The sequence below is a fragment of the Ylistrum balloti genome, unplaced genomic scaffold (assembly GCF_031769215.1).
Source record: "Ylistrum balloti isolate Yb309-2 unplaced genomic scaffold, AGI_CSIRO_Ybal_v1 Utg369886, whole genome shotgun sequence".
Taxonomy (NCBI): Eukaryota; Metazoa; Mollusca; class Bivalvia; order Pectinida; family Pectinidae; genus Ylistrum; species Ylistrum balloti.
The window spans coordinates 662,364-687,359 of NW_026782021.1; the positions used below are offsets into that span (position 1 = coordinate 662,364).

Below are 24,996 nucleotides of genomic sequence, written 5' to 3' on the forward strand. Positions count from 1 at the left end.
TGGAGAGAAAGCGCTCTTGTGATGTAGATTATTTATATTTGTTGTTTTGTATTGGAACTGTACAGATAAGCCGTAAGGTTTGAAGTCTGAATAAATGAATCAGATTAACTTAAACAGCCGACTACAATCGTCACGACTTACTATAGATGTATGTAATTTAAACAGTTAAAATAAATTTGCCCTTCAACACTCTTTCTTTCTGTTATCAAACTGCACCTTAAAAAATACGTATAAGGCAACGAATACTTGCCAGTAAAACATCGTGAAAATCAAATTTCCTGGAAAGTGTTCTTAATTCATTTAAGGAATATGTTGATGTTTCTTATCCATCAACGGGTTAATCTTAAGCTATACATGATGGGAAATAAATGTTGTTTCAATGTTTCTCATCAAGTTGGTGTTAATTTGAACCTGAATGCCATCTCGAGATGAATGTGGAGGTGATTTTAAATATGTAAAATAGTAGTGCCTAATCTTGTATGATCTAGATGTGGCAAAATGAAAAAAGGGAGTGTAAATGTGATGCCAGCTCTAGGAAGTTGATCTACAGCACAGTTTAACATACAAATGGAGTCGTAATCACAATTAACTGTCGTATCTGATTTCATTATATGTCCTAGAAAACAAGAAATATGATTCCAATAGCTGGGCTGTTTCCGGTGTTGACTTATGACTACGGGGAAGTTAAAGTCGCCATAGCGATCTGTTTGGAAAATACTCTATTCCCTTGTCGGATGTCAGACAAGACAACGTTTCATGATTACATATCCTATTTTCAATTGAGATCGACCAAGATTTACACGGCGGAAGCCGTGGTGAATAAAAAACGCTTACTCTTCCTGAACACATGGTAATTTCCTTTTTGTAGTTAAACACTGGGCTCAACATCTTTCCTCTCTCATGATACTTGTGTTTAATCCCTGCGGCTGAATGCAACTACGAGACATCTATTTGGGAAATGTATGGATTTTAAAGAAAATGTTACATACGTGGAGCATATTATTGTAGTTTCATATATGTGATTTTTTCTTTGTTTACATCAGGCAGATGTCTTCTTCAGTTTGTTTACCTTTTTCTTTGTTTACATCAGACAGGTATTTTCTTGTTCCCTTTGTTTACCTTTCCTTCTTTGTTTACATCAGACAGGTATTTTCTTGTTCCCTTTGTTTACCTTTCCTTCTTTGTTTACATCAGGCAGGTGTCTTGTTCCCTTTCTTTACCTTTTTTTCTTTGTTTATATCAGGCAGGTGTCTTGTTCCCTTTCTTTACCCTTTTTTCTTTGTTTACATCAGGCAGGTGTCTTGTTCCCTTTCTTTACCTTTTTTTCTTTGTTTATATCAGGCAGGTGTCTTGTTCCCTTTCTTTACCCTTTTTTCTTTGTTTACATCAGGCAGGTGTTTGTTCCCTTTGTTTACCTTTTTCTTTGTTTACATCAGGCAGGTGTCTTGTTCCCTTTGTTTACGTTTTTTTCTTTGTTTATATCAGACAGGTATTTTCTTGTTCCCTTTGTTTACCTTTTTCTTTGTTTACATCAGGCAGGCGTCTTGTTCCCTTTGTTTACCTTTTTCTTTGTTTACATCAGGCGGGTGTCTTGTTCCCTTTGTTTACCTTTTTTTCTTTGTATACACCAGGCAGGTGTCTTCTTGTTACAATTGTTTACCTTTTTTTCTTTGTTTACATCAGGCAGGTACTTTGTTCCAATTGTTTATCTTTCCTCTTTGTCTTCATCAGGAAGGTATCATCTTGTTTTCTGTGCTATGTTTGATTCTTTAGTTCCGTCGCTCAAATGTTGATAACTTCCTCAAGATCTCTGTTTAGCAGAATGACGAAACGACCTCACGTGACAGGGAAGATCGTAAAGAGCAGAAACGGCAACGACGTAGAAAGAGGCGAAAAGAGGTATAAACATATACTATGTCGAAATTCCCCTCTACTGTCTACCACATTCTATATTTCCATATGCCCCCCGGTTTACACTAACGAGTTTCTTTACTAAAAACACATTTAATAAGAAGACTCGACTCAACAATAATACTGAGGCTAAGAAGTATTTAAATGAATATCTATTTCACAAGTCCTGTATTAGTACATGTGAAAATAAAGACAGAGCATGATATAAAGCTTAAATTTAACTGTGTTAATGTGACTTACGGGCCACACTAACGGTATGTACAAAGTTAACCGTGTTGATGTGACTTACGGGCCACACTAACGGTATGTACAAAAGTTAACCGTGTTAATGTGACTTACGGGCCACACTAACGGTATGTACAAAGTTAACCGTGTTGATGTGACTTACGGGCCACACTAACGGTATGTACACAGTTAACCGTGTTGATGTGACTTACGGGCCACACTAACGGTATGTACAAAAGTTAACCGTGTTGATGTGACTTACGGGCCACACTAACGGTATGTACAAAGTTAACCGTGTTGATGTGACTTACGGGCCACACTAACGGTATGTACAAAAGTTAACCGTGTTAATGTGACTTACGGGCCACACTAACAGTATGTACAAAGTTATCCGTGTTAATGTGACTTACGGGCCACACTAACGGTATGTACAAAAGTTAACCGTGTTGATGTGACTTAAGGGCCACACTAACGGTATGTACAAAGTTAACCGTGTTGATGTGACTTACGGGCCACACTAACGGTATGTACAAAGTTAACCGTGTTGATGTGACTTACGGGCCACACTAACGGTATGTACAAAAGTTAACCGTGTTAATGTGACTTACGGGCCACACTAACAGTATGTACAAAGTTATCCGTGTTAATGTGACTTACGGGCCACACTAACGGTATGTACAAAAGTTAACCGTGTTGATGTGACTTAAGGGCCACACTAACGGTATGTACAAAGTTAACCGTGTTGATGTGACTTACGGGCCACACTAACGGTATGTACAAAGTTAACCGTGTTAATGTGACTTACGGGCCACACTAACAGTATGTACAAAGTTAAGCGTGCTAATGTGACTTACGGGCCACACTAACTGTATGTACAAAGTTAACCGTGTTAATGTGACTTACGGGCCACACTAACAGTATGTACAAAGTTAAGCGTGCTAATGTGACTTACGGGCCACACTAACGGTATGTACTGTATATGTGTTTTATAGGTACAATAACGATCTGTTTTAGAAATGGCTTGCCAGAGATCGTGTCGCATGTTTTCATTTTTTTGTTTTTTGTCTATTGTCTTTTGTCTTTAATTTTGAATAATGAATTAACAATGATGCTGTGCTGGAAACGAAGTTAATTATCGTAATATTTAATTCTCTAGTATTTCCCTTGATAATGCAATGATAGCATTTGAAATATTTTATGGATGTTTGTCTCTAGCGTGGCTAGGTTGTTGTTGAAATAAGTCTCGCTGCATTCTACTTTCATTGTAGTTACTGTATACGTAATGTTTACATCGCTTTATTACTCATTTCATTACACGACAGTTTCAGGGGGAGCCTACCTTTATCTGAATATATGTACAATAGTTTAGCCAGAAATATGATCTAGATGAAGGATTGTAATTTAAGTTTCCCTGAATTTATTATTAGGCACTCGAAGCCCATTTCTATAATCCTACATGCTTTTATGGATCTTTTTAAGGCTGTTTCGCAACATCTGCTCGAGGTTGCCATGCAAGAGGGGAAAATACATGTATTCATACTGTTTACGGAACCGCCTCTATCTAAATATTACATAAACTGATACTCACATTTACCACTATACCTATAAAACGACCGTTTTCTTTGACTTCGAGTTCTATCTCCGTTCCGTCATGTTTGTTACAACGCGCTAAAATTTTCACAGTATTTTGACGAAATTCAGAAATATGAAAAAAAGAAGATAAAAAGACGATAGCAGTATACTTTTCTACGGAAGATCCATGGAATTAAGGTTGTACTTGTAAAGATGTCATTTTATCCACATACTCACTGCTCTCCTACTATTTGTTAACAGTCATGGAATGGGTCAGAAGAAAACCAGACCGATGACTTCCCGGAGAAGCACAAAATTGATGTTGACGAATTGAAGAGACGGGTAAATTGACATAATTTCTGTGTAAATTAAAAACTAGTAGATAATGGTGTGTTTATAATGAATATAGCTGTTTACATGTCTGATAATGTCATGACGGTTAAGGTATATTTATAGATGTACCAGAGGATGGTGTGATTGTTTTGTCGTTCCCTTGGTTGCTGTCGGTGTTATCATATCGACTTTAACACAACATTTGTATTATTTTCAGTTGCACAAACAACGTAATTTTTCACATTACATTTGAACCACTACTAATTACAGCCTCAAATCCCAACATTTCACATCGATTTTGCATGTATCCTGTTTCGTATAAGCTTTTAAATCTGGCTCACTACCTAGGCATGTGTTTAAATGACACTGAAGTTAGGGCGCATAATGACCAGCGACTACATGTAAGCGGCGCCATTATTACACTGTAATTTAAACAGAGACTTTTGAGTATAAAGGGTCTTTTATGTACTTATGTAGAGAGCCGTTCAAAGTAAACGATTTAAGAGTCAACATAAACACGAAAGAAAAGCTGTAAACGTTTTTTATTATCTACAAGTAGCTGTAAGCAATTCCAGTTGGAAAATTTTAAAATGTTGCTGTTAACACGCTATAAAATCAGTCACACCTAACAAACTGGCCATCACATCTATACACCAAAAGTAACATATACATCCATATCCCAAAACTAAACTATACAACCACATCCATATCCCAAAACTAAACTATACAACCACATCCATACCCCAACACTAAACTATACAACCACATCCATACCCCAACACTAAACTATACAACCACATCCATACCCCAACACTAAACTATACAACCACATCCATACCCCAACACTAAACTATACAACCACATCCATACCCCAACACTGAAATATACAACCACATCCATACCCCAACACTAAACTATACAACCACATCCATACCCCAACACTAAACTATACAACCACATCCATACCCCAACACTAAAATATACAACCACATCCACACCCCAACACTACAACATACAACCACATCCATACCCCAACACTGAACTATACAACCACATCCATACCCCAACACTGAAATATACAACCACATCCATACCCCAACACTAAACTATACAACCACATCCATACCCCAACACTAAACTATACAACCACATCCATACCCCAACACTGAAATATACAACCACATCCATACCCCAACACTAAACTATACAACCACATCCATACCCCAACACTAAACTATACAACCACATCCATACCCCAACACTAAACTATACAACCACATCCATACCCCAACACTAAACTATACAACCACATCCATACCCCAACACTACAACATACAACCACATCCATACCCAACACTAAAATATACAACCACATCCATACCCCAACACTAAACTATACAACCACATCCATACCCCAACACTAAACTATACAACCACATCCATACCCCAACACTAAACTATACAACCACATCCATACCCCAACACTAAACTATACAACCACATCCATACCCCAACACTACAACATACAACCACATCCATACCCCAACACTAAACTATACAACCACATCCATACCCCAACACTAAACTATACAACCACATCCATACCCCAACACTAAACTATACAACCACATCCATACCCCAACACTAAACTATACAACCACATCCATACCCCAACACTAAACTATACAACCACATCCATACCCCAACACTAAACTATACAACCACATCCATACCCCAACACTAAACTATACAACCACATCCATACCCCAACACTAAACTATATACAACCACATCCATACCCCAACACTAAACATATACAACCACATCCATACCCCAACACTAAACTATACAACCACATCCATACCCCAACACTAAACTATACAACCACATCCATACCCCAACACTAAACTATACAACCACATCCATACCCCAACACTAAACTATAAACCACATCCATACCCCAACACTAAAACGTAAACCCAACACTAAAATATACAACCACATCCATACCCCAACACTAAACTATACAACCACATCCATACCCCAACACTAAACTATACAACCACATCCATACCCCAACACTAAACTATACAACCACATCCATACCCCAACACTAAACTATACAACCACATCCATACCCCAACACTAAACTATACAACCACATCCATACCCCAACACTAAACTATACAACCACATCCATACCCCAACACTAAACTATACAACCACATCCACACCCCAACACTAAAATATACAACCACATCCATACCCCAACACTAAACTATACAACCACATCCATACCCCAACACTAAACTATACAACCACATCCATACCCCAACACTAAACTATACAACCACATCCATACCCCAACACTAAACTATACAACCACATCCATACCCCAACACTAAACTATACAACCACATCCATACCCCAACACTAACACTATACAACCACATCCATACCCCCCAACACTAAACATATACAACCACATCCATACCCCAACACTAAACTATATACAACCACATCCATACCCCAACACTAAACTATACAACCACATCCATACCCCAACACTAAACTATACAACCACATCCATACCCCAACACTAAACTATACAACCACATCCATACCCCAACACTAAACTATACAACCACATCCATACCCCAACACTAAACTATACAACCACATCCATACCCCAACACTAAACTATACAACCACATCCATACCCCAACACTAAACTATACAACCACATCCATACCCCAACACTAAACTATACAACCACATCCATACCCCAACACTAACATATACAACCACATCCATACCCCAACACTAAACTATACAACCACATCCATACCCCAACACTAAACTATACAACCACATCCATACCCCAACACTGAACTATACAACCACATCCATACCCCAACACTAAACTATACAACCACATCCATACCCCAACACTGAACTATACAACCACATCCATACCCCAACACTAAAATATACAACCACATCCATACCCCAACACTAAACTATACAACCACATCCATACCCCAACACTAAACTATACAACCACATCCATACCCCAACACTAAACTATACAACCACATCCATACCCCAACACTAAAATATACAACCACATCCATACCCCAACACTAAACTATACAACCACATCCATACCCCAACACTAAACTATACAACCACATCCATACCCCAACACTAAACTATACAACCACATCCATACCCCAACACTAAACTATACAACCACATCCATACCCCAACACTAAACTATACAACCACATCCATACCCCAACACTAAACTATACAACCACATCCATACCCCAACACTAAACTATACAACCACATCCATACCCCAACACTAAACTATACAACCACATCCATACCCCAACACTAAACTATACAACCACATCCATACCCCAACACTAAACTATACAACCACATCCATACCCCAACACTAAACTATACAACCACATCCATACCCCAACACTAAAACTATACAACCACATCCATACCCCAACACTAAACTATACAACCACATCCATACCCCAACACTAAACTATACAACCACATCCATACCCCAACACTAAACTATACAACCACATCCATACCCCAACACTAAACTATACAACCACATCCATACCCCAACACTAAACTATACAACCACATCCATACCCCAACACCAAACTATACAACCACATCCATACCCCAACACTAAACTATACAACCACATCCATACCCCAACACTAAACTATACAACCACATCCATACCCCAACACTAAACTATACAACCACATCCATACCCCAACACTAAACTATACAACCACATCCATACCCCAACACTAAACTATACAACCACATCCATACCCCAACACTAAACTATACAACCACATCCATACCCCAACACTAAACTATACAACCACATCCATACCCCAACACTAAACTATACAACCACATCCATACCCCAACACTAAACTATACAACCACATCCATACCCCAACACTAAACTATACAACCACATCCATACCCCAACACTATACCCCAACAACATATACAACCACATCCATACCCCAACACTAAACTATACAACCACATCCATACCCCAACACTAAACTATACAACCACATCCATACCCCAACACTAAACTATACAACCACATCCATACCCCAACACTAAACTATACAACCACATCCATACCCCAACACTAAACTATACAACCACATCCATACCCCAACACTAAACTATACAACCACATCCATACCCCAACACTAAACTATACAACCACATCCATACCCCAACACTAAACTATACAACCACATCCATACCCCAACACTAAACTATACAACCACATCCATACCCCAACACTAAACTATACAACCACATCCATACCCCAACCCAACACTACCCCAAACTAACATATACAACCTACTATACAACAACACTAAACTATACAACCACATCCATACCCCAACACTAAACTATACAACCACATCCATACCCCAACACTAAACTATACAACCACATCCATACCCCAACACTAAACTATACAACCACATCCATACCCCAACACTAAACTATACAACCACATCCATACCCCAACACTAAACTATACAACCACATCCATACCCCAACACTAAACTATACAACCACATCCATACCCCAACACTAAACTATACAACCACATCCATACCCCAACACTAAACTATACAACCACATCCATACCCCAACACTAAACTATACAACCACATCCATACCCCAACACTAAACTATACAACCACATCCATACTCCAACACTAAACTATACAACCACATCCATACCCCAACACTAAACTATACAACCACATCCATACCCCAACACTAAACTATACAACCACATCCATACCCCAACACTAAACTATACAACCACATCCATACCCCAACACTAAACTATACAACCACATCCATACCCCAACACTAAAAAATAAACCCAACACTAAAAAATACAACCACATCCATACCCCAACACTAAACTATACAACCACATCTATATAAACCCAACACTAAACTATACAACCACATCCATACCCCAACACTAAACTATACAACCACATCCATACCCCAACACTAAACTATACAACCACATCCATACCCCAACACTAAAATATACAACCACATCCATACCCCAACACTAAACTATACAACCACATCCATACCCCAACATTAAAATATACAACCACATCCATACCCCAACACTAAACTATACAACCACATCCATACCCCAACACTAAACTATACAACCACATCCATACCCCAACACTAAACTATACAACCACATCCATACCCCAACACTAAAATATACAATCACATCCACAACGCAAAACACAACAAACTAAAATCACATCTCCAAACTTGATAACTAGTAAAACTAATCATGTGTAAAAAAACCGGGTATATATTGGATGTTGAAGATATCTGAAGATTTTTTATTAACTGTTGGTATTTATATATATAGTGGTAAATGTTTCAAGCATATGTATGCAATATGAACCAGATCTCGGAGGATGCGGAGAAAGGCACAGAAAGCAACGACCCCCCAGCAGATAAACCTAGCTTATCTCGGCTCCGACGACGGGAGAAGAGAGTGAGTTTATCCATCGTCAAATCAATATTCAATTCCTTTCTAACAGAGCCCAAAAGTATGATGACGTACAAAAGACAATAAATGTGTACCCTTCGAGACAGCTAGCCGTTATATAAAGGTTTAAACAAGTGGGTTTTTTTTAAAAAGAATGTCGGTCTATTTTGGCAACGTATTTGGTACGAGGCATTTTGCTAGCTTGTTTACTTAACATGTACTTTTCCATCCATAAAACATGGACGGGTTTCTGGGTAGACCTTTGGTATAAATATCTAATACATACTTCTAGGTAATGATCACCTTGTCGACAATTTTACTGTATAATTTTATGGTAGCTATCTACATTATGCCATATTCTCTCAGTCTTAAAATTCTTTAAAATATTATGAAATTTATTTCTTTTCATATCATATTCATTTCATAAGATAGGCCTAACATTTGAATGCGGGAAGTTCCTAGTCCCAATGCTAGCCTTTTGTAACAGTATGTATATGTACTTTATGTATTACACTGGTACTGTATACAATTTAGTACATTGTACCTGTTTAAAGTATAGTGTACTTCATTTAGACATTCTTACAGTATATTGTAATCCTTACTTAAAACACATTTGGACTTATAAGCACGTCACGCAGAATTTACAAAGTGTATCATTTTTTACTGTTACAACAGAAAGTGATATTGCACATCTCCATTTTCTCTTGACAGAATAAAGTGTAAAATGTGAAGATGAAAATGAAATAAAAAAAGATAATGTATGTTTATTTTATCTATAGCCGAATTTTAATTATAAAACAAATGAAACCAGTCTGATATTGTTTTGAATCCGCCAATTCCGCCATATAAGTCAGCAATCATGTAATATTCATTTTCATTTTAGACAAGTCGAGCGTTCGATACCCTGTCAGAATGTCGGAAGATGTTCCGCCAAGAGATGGCGCTGCTAGGAAAGGAGGTTGAACAGTTCCGCACTATATGTCAAAACCAGGTATATAAATAGTGTGAATAATACATGTGAATATTAAAGAGCAGGTTGAAAGTCAGTATAGTTAGTATACGTAGTCCTAAGTACCACCAGAATAACATAATTAGGTTAATAGAATAATTAACATCCATCACATTTTATAGTTGATTACGGGGGTGAATGACTGACAATTTTATAGTTGATCAAGGGGGTGAATGACTGACAATTTTATAGTTGATCACGAGGGTGAATGACTGACAATTTTATAGTTGATCACGAGGGTGAATGACTGACAATTTTATAGTTGATCACGAGGGTGAATGACTGACAATTTTATAGTTGATCACGAGGGTGAATGACTGACAATTTTATAGTTGATCACAATTTTATACGAGGGTGAATGACTGACAATTTTATAGTTGATCACGAGGGTGAATGACTGACAATTTTATAGTTGATCACGAGGGTGAATGACTGACAATTTTATAGTTGGTCACGAGGGTGAATGACTGACAATTTTATAGTTGATCACGAGGGTGAATGACTGACAATTTTATAGCTGATCACGAGGGTGAATGACTGACAATTTTATAGTTGATCACGAGGGTGAATGACTGACAATTTTATAGTTGATCACGAGGGTGAATGACTGACAATATTATAGTTGATCACGAGGGTGAATGACTGACAATTTTATAGTTGATCACGAGGGTGAATGACTGACAATTTTATAGTTGATCACGAGGGTGAATGACTGACAATTTTATAGTTGATCACGAGGGTGAATGACTGACAATTTTATAGTTGATCACGAGGGTGAATGACTGACAATTTTATAGTTGATCACGAGGGTGAATGACTGACAATTTTATAGTTGATCACGAGGGTGAATGACTGACAATTTTATAGTTGATCACGAGGGTGAATGACTGACAATTTTATAGTTCACGAGGGTGAATGACTGACAATTTTATAGTTGGTCACGAGGGTGAATGACTGACAATTTTATAGTTGATCACGAGGGTGAATGACTGACAATTTTATAGTTGATCACGAGGGTGAATGACTGACAATTTTATAGTTGATCACGAGGGTGAATGACTGACAATTTTATAGTTGATCACGAGGGTGAATGACTGACAATTTTATAGTTGATCACGAGTGAATGTGACATAATTATAGTTGATCTCGAGGGTGAATGACTGACAATTTTATAGTTGATCACGAGGGTGAATGACTGACAATTTTATAGTTGATCACGAGGGTGAATGACTGACAATTTTATAGTTGATCACGAGGGTGAATGACTGACAATTTTATAGCTGATCACGAGGGTGAATGACTGACAATTTTATAGTTGATCACGAGGGTGAATGACTGACAATTTTATAGTTGATCACGAGGGTGAATGACTGACAATTTTATAGTTGGTCACGAGGGTGAATGACTGACAATTTTATAGTTGGTCACGAGGGTGAATGACTAACAATTTTATAGTTGATCACGAGGGTGAATGACTGACAATTTTATAGTTGATCACGAGGGTGAATGACTGACAATTTTATAGTTGATCACGAGGGTGAAAATTTTATAGTTGATCACGAGGGTGAATGACTGACAATTTTATAGTTGATCAAGAGGGTGAATGACTGACAATTTTATAGTTGATCACGAGGGTGAATGACTGACAATTTTATAGTTGATCACGAGGGTGAATGACTGACAATTTTATAGTTGATCACGAGGGTGAATGACTGACAATTTTATAGTTGATCACGAGGGTGAATGACTGACAATTTTATAGTTGATCACGAGGGTGAATGACTGACAATTTTATAGTTGATCACGAGGGTGAATGACTGACAATTTTATAGTTGATCACGAGGGTGAATGACTGACAATTTTATAGTTGATCACGAGGGTGAATGACTGACAATTTTATAGTTGATCATGAGGGTGAATGACTGACAATTTTATAGTTGAATGTTAGTCATTATAGAAAGATTACACGTAAAGTCAGTACAAGCTAATCCTGATTGTTCCTTAATGATAATGACACTGATGCCAATGTGATGGGTATAAAATGTTTCATTGTAACACGTGTTTGGGTAATGTGAGCTACCACACCGGGGAACATTATATCACGCATTACTGATAATAAGGTCGTGACGTTCTGATCTACAACTCTAAGATAGAAAAAGTGTTATGTAATGTTATGAAACAGACTTTGTAAATCCGTAGGAGCATTTATACGAGTATAAGATTCTATTTATCAGAAAGTAAGCAAGTTATCGTTCAAAACCCAAAATTATGAATTCATAACGCGTTTAAGGACAATTTGATAATCTGAAGAATTTGAATTATTGCAGATACTCGCTCATTATGAAAGTTGCAATAGCTGATAAGATAACTTGGCTTCTTGATATTTTACTGGTAAATGTTTTTTTCTTTACTTTTCACGGAATGAGAGTGTATTGACTGAAATTAAAAGCTGAAATATTAGCGTGGTTAATTATTTTTTGAAAAAAAAAAAAATCCAATTTAAATTTTAAATTTTTATGTTACAAACAAAGTGATGTTGATATCACATGCCTGTCATGTTCAGTGGTGTTGTCATGCGGTGTAAGATTCGTCGAAACAATCACTTAGTAAGTGCTTTCTATCAGTTTTTTTCATGGGTTCGAACTAAGGATACTCACATGCTGAAGTAGCATTGTTGATTTTCTGTACATCATTTATAGAATCTGTTTTGATCAGTTGAAGAACGGGAGTAATAAACATAATTTAATAGCTACATTAAAGAACCAATAGCATTTACATCCGTAATGAATCTCACAAAATTATGTCCGACAATCGGAAAAGGTTTTCTTATAGATTGGCGTCTAGATTTGCCACACACTGTGGGGGAGACATAAAGAAACGTTTCTTGATGAAGGTAGATGTTATGAATACTTCATTTCCTCAAAGATCTGATTACAGAAGGGTATTACCAGGACTACAAAAATCAATACTCAAGTTTATATTGTCCGCGAGATATTTCTAAATCACAGCGAAGGTGCTCGTCACGTGTCTGAGAGTCTTTGAATTATTTACAATCATATAGCATTAATTATATATATTCCAGGGGCTGTAGTACATCCGTTAATTATCATCAGCGATGTTTAAGTCGTCATTTGTAGGTAGTCCTTAATTATTTACCGTCTGTTTCTGAGTACTAAACCATTTCGTTCTGTTGTAGACTTTGATTGTCATTAAACTTCTGGTGAGCTAATTAAGTGTACAATGAAACTATGCTAGATCATTTGATATCTAATTTAAAATTGTCCTAAAAATAATGTATTACAACTACATAATGATTTTAACAGGGACTACATGTGAAATGTGCTTGTTGATATATATTTTTATGTTTTAGCAGTTCAATCATTTGTGTATTCTGATATATACTGCAGTAATAAAGTTAACATCTTTCTAAACAACCAGTATATATACATATATTTCATATAACAGAACAGTATACATATGTCATGTACACAATACCATATAGTATCTGTCATTACAACAAAGTCTGTTTATGCCGCTGTATAATAACGATCAAACTCAAATGGTTGGGGAAAGAATACATTTATTATGGCCAACGACAACAGCTGAACATAAAAATATGTCTTGCCTGTCCCACGTTTTATCATGGTAAAATTTTAAAGCAAAATGCAAAAATAACGAACCATACCTAGTAAATTTAAATCAATGAACAGGAAATGAAAATTTTGTAAAATCCACTTAGTTTTTGGCATTTTTAGCACAAAAATCAAATGTAAATCTCTTCGAAGAGAGAGGGAAACTCATCTGATATTTTACTACACTTGTTTCAATATAATTTAAATCTGAAATGAACGAATAGAATAAACCGTAATGAAGTCAGTTTGTAAACAGTTTTCAAAATCTGAAGTTTTTGTCATAAAATACACAAATACAATAAATAAAAATTTGGCAAAGCCACAATTGGCTCTAGGAGGAGTTGATTCTACAAAACTGGTACCCCTTTTCCCCGCCTGCCCGACAGTCACCATACTATAACCCGGATTTGCACTATGTGTAACCCGGTCAAAAAGAAATCTGTTTAATGAGTTCAGATGTCAATAGCACGATTTAACTATACCAGGCTTGATCGGAATAGCCCCTGCACTCACGTGAAATGTGTAAGCTCCTTGGCATTCCTGATTTTTGTATTTTTGATCAGCACATCTAAACTAAAATCTGTAGAGTGAAATGTTGACGATACCGTCCTCACACCATAAAAATTAGATATATATATTCATATATATTACATATATGGCTATTTTATATATGAATATTCATTTTAACATAATCTTTGATAATGAGTTTATATATTTTAACGACGGTACTTAAACTCTTCTTGTAAAAATTGAAATACCATCGAATCTCGTTATCTCGCAGTCGGTAGGACCATGAGGAAAACTTCGAGTTATACGATTATTCGATGTAGATAAATGGGATGTTTGTCAAGTCTGATGAGAGATAGACAAAATACTTCGAATTATACAGGGTCTTCGATTTATAAGTGTACGAGAAAACGAGGTTTGACGGTATAATTATCGTCCATACCCAAGTTAAATCTCCAGCCATATTTCATCGAGAAAAAAACAGTTAGTGTAAATTTGCACTATAAAGAAATGTGTCATAACCCCATTTCACATAGAATCTGCAAAGTATGGCAGGCATTCGTGTTGAATGAAAACAGATAAAGAAACTTAGTATATTCAAAGTTAGATTAGACTATTGCATGTAAGGCCTGGAGTTGTATTGATCTAATTATAGCATAGTTTAATTGTCCATTCTTCTTTGTAATTTTAAACACATTGCTGATGGCAATGTGAATAAACTCGGCTAAATCCTCGAAAACATCACCAAATCATCTACTTTGTATTTCATCAATATTGTCATGATCCATGTTTCACAAAATCTATACTAACGATAGATGTAGACAGCATTAAATGGAGTAAACATATGATAGTTACATGTGGTCAGTAATGTGGGTCAGTCAATACCTCCTGGTTCCCTCTGGATATCCAACATAATGGATATACAGACAAATATTAACAGCCCTGTTAATTAATATCTTGTAAAGTCACACAAAACCAATATTCAAAGTCCGTCTGGTACTCGGGTTTCCTTTGGCTTAAACTCGCTTACTACCAACAGCACATGAACTACAAAAACACTGAATGCCCCAAAGCTATCGGAGTCAATTTGCGGGCGAGTAATACTGCTTGACTGCACTCACTTTCAGACTACTACTTACAGTAAGTAATGTTAAATAGCTACTCCAGTTTTCAATAGAAAGACAATATTCAGGTGTAGCTTGTTTATAAATAAATATAAATATACAAAGTTATATACAACATAGCGCAAAACAACTCAGCGACCAAATTCAATCAAACCGCAAAACAAAACAACAAATCAAACCGCAAAACAACAAATCAGCGACCAAATCAAACCGCAAAACAACAAATCAGCGACCAAATCAAACCGCAAAACAACAAATCAAAGTAGGAATACACAGATATCGTTTATCGGGGACAATTTGTATCGGCCATACAACGGAAGTTTGTTGTTCATGATTAGATAATTTGTAAACAATTTACTCCCTGGTAAATTTATTTCTTGGAGTAGCCAATGATAATTTTACCTGCTCACACAAAATATCACAAGCGTTCGGGTCTGGATCTCTGATCGGAAAGCAATTATGAGTTCATCTTCCTTAAAGAAAAAAACGCTTGTTTTGTATTGTTTTGTTTTGCGATCAGCTCCGGCGTCGAGCGTCCGTAAACAATTTAACATTTTCGACTTCTCAAAATCCGAAACCGATTTAAATGATTTTTTTCAAATCCTTTCCTGGCCTAAAATGAACCAAAATAGTAAATTATACGGTCTCTACAGGGGCCTGCCGGGCAGGGTTCAATTTACTCGGGATTCCAAAAATTTTCTTTCTCAACACCCAGATATGGTAGAATCAAATGCTCATGGATGGAAGCATCTTAAGGTGCTTTACCAAAATTCTGAATTGAATGGCCCCAGGGTCTCATATTTCTCTGTAGGTAGGGGGTAACGTTTATATAGGAAAAAAAGATTTTTGAGTATTTTTTATTTCATTATCATTGGAAATATATCAAACTTGAGCAGCATTATAATTAGAGAATGACTGCCTGATGGTATGTCCATATCGATCCTGGTTGACTCACACGGGCTGATGGATGGGGCCAAAAGGGATGAAATTGATTAAGATTCAGAAATCTTCTCAACACCTAGGTTTGTTAGAGCCAAATGCTCTACATGGATGAAAGTGTCTTAAGGTGCTTTAATTATCAAAATGAGTCTCACATTTCTTCCTGGAGGGGGTGATGACTGTACTCTAGTTTTTATTGAAAAATTGCATTTTTTAGCATAAAGTTGTTTATTTCACACTGGAAATAACTTATTATCAGTACAGTATGACAGTTTGGATGGTATGCATGTGTTGACACTGGCTTACTATCACCAATACCACAATTTCTTGTTCATGACATGTGAAAGCTACATACCCTTTAACCTTAGTTTATAATCAGTATTGCTTATCTGAGGTGACCATCAACGCCGCGAGGCTTCTTCTTAATAAAATAAAAACGTTTGTATGGGTACGAGAAAAACACGAGTTATTATATCAAAGATTCAAGATCTGGACAGGTACAGGTAGTTTGGACGTCATTGCGAAAATGAAGAGAACAACGTTTGTAAACAATTAAAAACAAGATTTTATGTAAATATATATCAAACGTTATACTGTATTTGGAGGTTTGTATCTTTCTGACTAATTGTACCGATTATTATCAGATTTCCAAGTACAAACGACTCGTACTGGAACACCAGGACCAGCATCAGAAAGAAAAAGAAAACGGAGAGACCGCTGAACACAAAAGGTAAGAATACTTTTCGTGTTTAAATATTAAATCACACTAGTCATAAGTAAAACATACCGTACTAATCACTATGTATTTGTATGATCCTTTAAAGACTTTCAAAGTTGGTGATGATTAAGCATTAACAAAGAACCATCCCAAAATTGAGTTGGGCCAATAATAAAATTCCTCACAAACGAAGGATCAAATCAAAAGGAAATTCGTCTTTTCTGACTGATGTACATGGCGATTCATGTGGAGTTAGTGTCTTGTAAGATCTAAAGAGGCATGGTTCAGAATATACTCGCGTATTTGATGTTCTTTGAAATTATAAAAAAAAAATAGGAATTTATTGAATCCTGATGCACCTTCCCATCAACATTTTGACATTTATTTTGAACAATTATTTAGCTCTAGTTTATCTAATTCGAAATTTGTATTGCAAGGCAATATTCACTCGTATGTCTTTTATATAGTATTCGAGATATCATGTTGTAGACACTGCTGATGGACTTTTAATCCCATGAAGTTTGCCATAACCTGCATGTCCTCTTATCAACAAAATGGCTCAGAATATATCATGTACTATTTGATAAATTACGAAATGTATGTAATCATGGTGTAAGGGTATCTCCAAACCTTTAATTTGACATTTCTTCCGATCAATCAGGCTTTTTCTCAGTTGCCTCCTAGTCTCAAAACTTAGGCCCTTAGCATCACTGATGAGTTCTAGAAGGACGAAACAGCTGTATGACAGCATCACTGACGAGTCTTAGAAGGACGAAACAGCTGTATGACAGCATCACTGACGAGTCCTAGAAGGACGAAACAGATGTATGACAGCATCACTGACGAGTCCTAGAAGGACGAACCAGATGTATGATACAGCTCAGTTTATATTATGTACCTATTGTACAATTGATATATTTTGCAGCCTGTTCAAAATGGCGAGTAATGCCCAGTAACTGTGGTGAAATAGTTTTATCCTGCAGTTTGGTTCAAATGGGGTCCGCCAAGACATGACCAGTTTTTGCGTGTTGAAGTAATTTGTTATATTCTACAATCTGTCCAGTTTGTGTAACTGTAGTGGTTTTGTTTGTTATATTCTACAGTCTGTCATAAATGGTGTCCCCAAAGTCATGTCCAGTTTGTGTAACTCTGAAGTGGTTTTGTTTGTTATATTCTACAGTCTGTCATAAATGGTGTCCCCAAAGTCATGTCCAGTTTGTGTTGTAACTGAAGTATTTTGTCGTATTCTTACAGTCTGTCCAGGACAGTGTCCGTCATGACATGACCAGTCTGTGTTGTAACTGAAGTATTTTGTCATATTCTTCAGTCTGTCGCGGACAGTGTCCGTCAAGACATGACCAGTCTGTGTTGTAACTGAAGTATTTTGTAGTATTCTACAGTCTGTCCCGGACAGTGTCCGTCAAGACATGACCAGTCTGTGTTGTAACTGAAGTATTTTGTCGTATTCTTACAGTCTGTCGCGGACAGTGTCCGTCAAGACATGACCAGTCTGTGTTGTAACTGAAGTATTTTTGTCATATTCTTCAGTCTGTCGCGGACAGTGTCCGTCAAGACATGACCAGTCTGTATTGTAACTGAAGTATTTTTGTCATATTCTTCAGTCTGTCGCCGACAGTGTCCGTCAAGACATGACCAGTCTGTGTTGTAACTGAAGTATTTTTGTCATATTCTTCAGTCTGTCGCGGACAGTGTCCGTCAAGACATGACCAGTCTGTATTGTAACTGAAGTATTTTTGTCATATTCTTCAGTCTGTCGCCGACAGTGTCCGTCAAGACATGACCAGTCTGTGTTGTAACTGAAGTATTTTTGTCATATTCTTCAGTCTGTCCCGGACGGTGTCCGCCGAGTCAGGAGACCGTGCGTGGGAAGAAATGCTGTCAATTCTACAGGTGGACATGGACTTTCTCAGTCGGAAACAGGCGGTCCTGGACAAGGAGCAACAAATGTTGGACAAAGAGGAGTCCTTGTCACAACGACAGAAGGAGCTAGAGGAGTACGAGAAGGAGGTAAATAACACAAAGCCTGGTAGTTATCAGACTTGTAGGTTCTTAGAGGTACCTTTTTTTACATGGGTTTCTTCTTCCAACCGTTCTGAACACATCGCTTAGCACGTAGATAACCGATGTGGCCAGCAAACTCCAGGAATTCGAGAGAACTATGTGAATTTGTATTTAAAATATTAGTGTGTTTAATTCAGTTTTTCATAAACCTGTTATTTGGGCTCAAACTATATTTTCAAACTGAGGAGTTAGAATGGGGTAGGTTCTATATATACTGCCAGTTTCCGTTTTAATGAGGACAGAATGCATGTACATGTGTTTTAAACTTTTGATTAAGCGTTCGCGCTTACTTCTTGACACAAAAAAAAAACATCCAAAAACCTGATAAGAAAGATCAGACATCGGGCGATCCTACATCTTTTGTATCGCGAGTGTGCACTCAAGGGAAATGTTACGTAATTTAGCGGTGAGAAACATTGTGGTCCTTATGATGTATGATCATTGACATAATGATCTATTTTAATCCGTATTACATAGGTTATCTATAAGGAACGGATATAAAATCCGGCAAATATCAGGATAGTGCAGATGTCATGTAATCAGTTTAGTGTATCTAAGATATGTATGCTTGCTTTTCAGGTCAACGAGATAGAAAGAATGTTGGACAGGAGACAAAACCTGTGTAACAAGCGTCAGAGAGAGCTAGCAAGTCTTGACGACGTAAGGTTTAAAATATTGCAGAAAATATTTTAATCACGTCATTGACGCTGACATGTCTACTTCTGAAGTTATAAATCAATTTAAAGAATCCCAGCTGGATTGATAATGAATAAGAAATCATACATTGATAAATACACGCCTATGCTAGTTAAGTCAATTTAGGGTTTAACCACGACGTAATTGACAAAGAAAATATTTTTTTGTTGTTTTTCATTATTTGAATAAATATTGTATCAACCTTTGAAAAAAAATGTTTCCCCTTAGTAGATAAGAAATTAATTGGTTATTGGACCAACTTTGAAGTGTAATTTCTACCTTACAGATAACACGGTATTTTTTAAGTTTACACACACTGCAAGACTTATCAATGTACAATACAAAACACAATAGTGTTCGTTACATCGAAAAATATTGCACGATGAACACTGCTCTTAAGCATTGAAATGTTGGAAGATACTGGCATTTTCTAGCAAAATCATCTGTTCGTTTGACTTGACCAGAAAAAAAAAATTTATTCAGGATCAAGATTATTTCCAACTGTTATGACGAACTTGCACGTGATGAAGTTTTCATTGTGAAGATAAGAACATATATATATAGACCAATCTTGCCACATTTATTATTTTTATCCTCCGCCCAATGAAGTTGGTGGGGGATTATTCCGCATATCTTTAGAATGACTGGTTAGATTTTGATGAAACTTGGTTGGTACACTTGCTACCTTAATCCCTTGCCAAAGTTTGATTAACGGCAAATTCTGTGCATATTTAATGAGGTTGCTGTGACTTGATTGGTTGATTTCTTTAATCACTCTATTGGAATGCTTTCTGTAAATCATGTTATATGAAGGAATCATAAGAGGTTTAGGAAACTTGATAAGTAGACATATCTGTCGGTACCCTTACCGAATGCTTTCCGCATGCTATCTTTTGAAGGAACAAATGAATTTTGGTGAGACTTGCTTGGAAAACTTTTTACATAGTAATACCCTCATTCAAGTTCGGTCAACAGTGAGTTCCATGCGTATTTATTCGTGGTGCTCTTACCTGATTGGCTAGTCTTGGGATCGATTTCCATCGTTTCATTAACTAAAGCGTTAAATCGCGAGGACTGTTTGTCTAAATATAACTTTTTAGCACAGTCCGTTTGTTATCCAATGCATTCGCCATGTAACATCTTTGCACTTACGACACTAGTAAAATATAATCTGGGGCGTTTTTCATTGGCTGCGCCAGACAGTAATCGATTGTGATGTCATAATAACATTGAGGTTACGTCAAAAATTGAAAATATCTGTCCGTGTTTTATAAAATATATAAAATAAAATCCATTTAAGATCATATATGTATATATACACAGGAGCTTCTGGTGCTGAAGAGCGATATCAACACAACCAAAGATCAGTTAGAAACTCGTGGAATCAATACAGACGCGGCTTCTGATCGCGCCAAACATAACTGGTACGTACCTCACTATACATTGATCCTAATGAAAAACCAAATATGTAATGTATGCTTTAGAGCTATTAAGTAAACAGCTATACGGCGGCCAGTGTCAGTTTATACCGTAGTGACGTCTGTACACTGCAGTGATTTCTGAAGTTCATGGTATTCTTTACACAGTGGTGATTTTGACCTCACGACATACATTACATTAGTGATTTCAACCTCTTGAAATGTGTACTCTTGATTTCTAGAAGTAGTTGTAGATTTATCATATGACGTTTTCATCTTATTCTAAACAAAATGGATCCCCCATCCTCCCTTGTAATGACCGAAAAAGTCGTGCTTTCTTATCTGACTTTATATTTTTACTTTGTGCCTATCTTAGAATATCTTCATTCCATTGCTCTGATAAATATCATATATATGATTAAACATTTGGGGAAAACCATAAGAACTGAGAAAAAACACTTGTGAAAATTTTTGATAGAATGGTTAATGTTTTGTTTGTGGATAGTAAATGCTGTGCGAAGATGTAAGTATAGATGTTCTCGATTTTTTACGCTCACGTTTTAAGTGTTGATTATTCTCAAAGATTTTTGTTCCTCGGGAAGTCAAAGAACAATGTCAGTATGTTGTGCTTTTGTAGGAATTTTTTTTTCATTTATTTCCATAGCAAAAACATATATCATTATGCAGTGCACATATCCACATTATAAATCACATACCCTTTGTTTTCAATTGATTACGATCAATATTCATAAATCTGTTATCGCCATCGTCCATTAAATACTGGTATAATTTAAGAATTTTTGTTTAGTGTGTCTTTATTTTGTAATTCTATATTAGCAAGCAGAAACGATCAATTAAATTATTTTGCCATATCATTTTTGTTTTATTTCATCTACTTTCATATTGCTTTCAGTTCGACCATCTAAACATACCTTACATAATGCTTTCTGGAAACAATTTTTTCCTATTGATAAATCAACAATGTTCGTTCTAAGAAAGATTGGCTGGAAACTAAGTAAACTACCAGATCTTTTCTCAGTTCGAACTGATTTCTATTTCTGCATTGTATGTGTGCTGAATTACTTATATCCAGCTTAAATTTGAAGACCTATCTTAATTGATTGTGGATTATATGGAAAAAATCCTTACACTTTGCTTGTTGTTGCATCTATTTACAATCTTTTTCAAAGTTTTCCAAAAATAAGAAATAAATAAAAAGAAAACTGAGGTTCGATATGGTTTTTATGCAAATAAAGCTGGTTTTAACATTGGGAAATTTTACGAAATGTAAAAAAAATTGCTGTGACAAACTAAGATATCCGTTAGATGTTTTCTAAAGTACAAATTTCAAAACAGAAGTATCCATTATCATATTATTTCCGAAATAGTTTGACGATATCCATGGCAGAACATTGGATATCTGATAGGGATATCACAGAAGTCACATTTACAAAACACTAGGAACAAAGGTTCTTAAAAGATAGTAATATCCTGTGACACTGTAAAACGTATGTAGCGTACAAGTGGTGCTCAACGTGATTACTTTTCTAAAGGGACATCGTGAGGAAGAACCTGTTTGAGAAGCAGACATTTCTAGAGAACACAGTACAGAAGTACCGGACCGACCTGGCTACGGCACAGTCAAATATCACAAGTAAAGATATTCTACTCGTCAAACAGCAGCAAGAGGTATGACAAACTTTATCATGTTTATGAATTATGAATGCGTAAAGCCCATTTATGACACTTAAAATCTTTTAACCCCTTCTGAGTAAATATGCTTTCGAAACAAGTTTTCTAGTACAAAAGGTAGGTGCTATTCAATTCATCTGGCATCAATTCATTATTATAACTGTTTTATAAACAATCCACATGAAATAAAGCGTAAACGCATTTGATTTACTGACACGACGAAATTGACAGGAAAAACTGGGTTGTTTTTTCAAAATATAACTTTACTGATATCTTCTTCATTTCAAAATCAATTTGTTTACAAGATATATTTGGTAAACCCATTAACTATTTGTTATGATTTATAATAATTCTTTATAAACTTTGACAAAAAACGATAACATTGCATGGTACATTTCTACAATGCTATGCTGCAGATTGCTGATTTGAAGGACGAGATAAACAAGAAAACTATTAAAATGCATCAGCTGGAGACTCAACTGACTTTTACATTGGAAGAAGCCAGATCTTTGGAAAAGAAATTTCATCAAATATTACTACAGAGTGATTCTTCTATCATTATTAACAATCATCGTGAGCAGAGTCCATCAACAAGTCCACAAAAACGTTTGCTAAAACGAGACTCATCAAGGTCATTGCTTCAACGCGAGTCCAATTCTGCTGGTTCCCATGAGCGTCAAAGACCAGAAGAAACAGGAAAGACAGCAAACAACAATTTTACACGACATCATCCAAACTCCACTCAAAACAATCACGACACGGAACAAGATGTCAGATCAGCAATTCTGAACGGCAAAAGTGCATCATGTGTTGTTATGTAGGAAATCGTCACATCCTTTAATATAATTTTACGTCACAATAACGTCATAGTTAAAATCGCACCACCATTTTAGTAGCAATGGATTTAACTACTCAGCTATCGTAATTACTAGGTTACGTTGTATTGGGCATTTGATGTCTTGGTTAAAAATTGGAGTGCCTGTTTTGTAGCTAACGGCAATGTTTTATACGGTTAATGTTAAGGACATCGGGTTTTGTGTCTTACTGTATGAAAGATATCCCGGAAGGAGAGAGAGAGTGTGTATACTAAAGTGGAAATAAATAATTAATAAATGATATTTATGCAACTACCACAAAAATATTCTGATCTTTTGCTTTATCGTTGTATGAACAAAGACTGAACAGTTTGCAGCAATCGTTTTGTTCAGATCAGATCTTGAGAAAGTGTCATAATGTTTTGAAAGGTAGACTGATCTAGACCAAAGTTCAGAAGGTGTTTGGCGTTGTCTAATATTTCCACAGCATCTTCTGACAGGTAGGTCTGAAAATTTACAACCAATGATACAATAAAGTGATATCAGGGAAATCTACTTGATGATAAGAAAGAATGGCAAGTTTACCAATTCAATTTTTCATCTTTGCAGAAATTACAAAATTAAACATGTATAGTGGAATTCAATTACGAATTTATCACAGAAAGAATTCAATGTTAAGAACATTCGTGTAACTCGAACAGTA

The 24,996-nt window shown here is 36.3% G+C and overlaps 2 protein-coding genes across 2 annotated transcripts in view; one reads left to right on the top strand and one right to left on the bottom strand.

Annotated features, from left to right (window-relative positions):
• Nucleotides 1–428: 428 nt before the first annotated feature.
• LOC132546351 (E3 ubiquitin-protein ligase BRE1A-like) lies at nt 429–24,299 on the top strand. The gene is made up of 12 exons (XM_060210063.1): nt 429–440; nt 1,822–1,899; nt 3,970–4,050; nt 9,578–9,667; nt 10,545–10,652; nt 17,517–17,602; nt 19,435–19,618; nt 20,252–20,332; nt 21,692–21,792; nt 22,292–22,309; nt 23,340–23,475; nt 23,895–24,299. The coding sequence occupies exons 1-12, from the start codon at nt 429–431 to the stop codon at nt 24,297–24,299; spliced, it is 1,380 nt and encodes a 459-aa protein (XP_060066046.1).
• The window catches only part of LOC132546354 (kinetochore-associated protein 1-like), a 42,071-nt gene continuing 40,795 nt past the window's right edge, over nt 23,721–24,996 (bottom strand). The window contains exon 59 of the mRNA XM_060210068.1: nt 23,721–24,799. Within this exon, the coding sequence (XP_060066051.1) occupies nt 24,683–24,799 (117 nt within the window). The 3' untranslated portion in view covers nt 23,721–24,682. The remainder of the gene's footprint in view (nt 24,800–24,996) is intronic.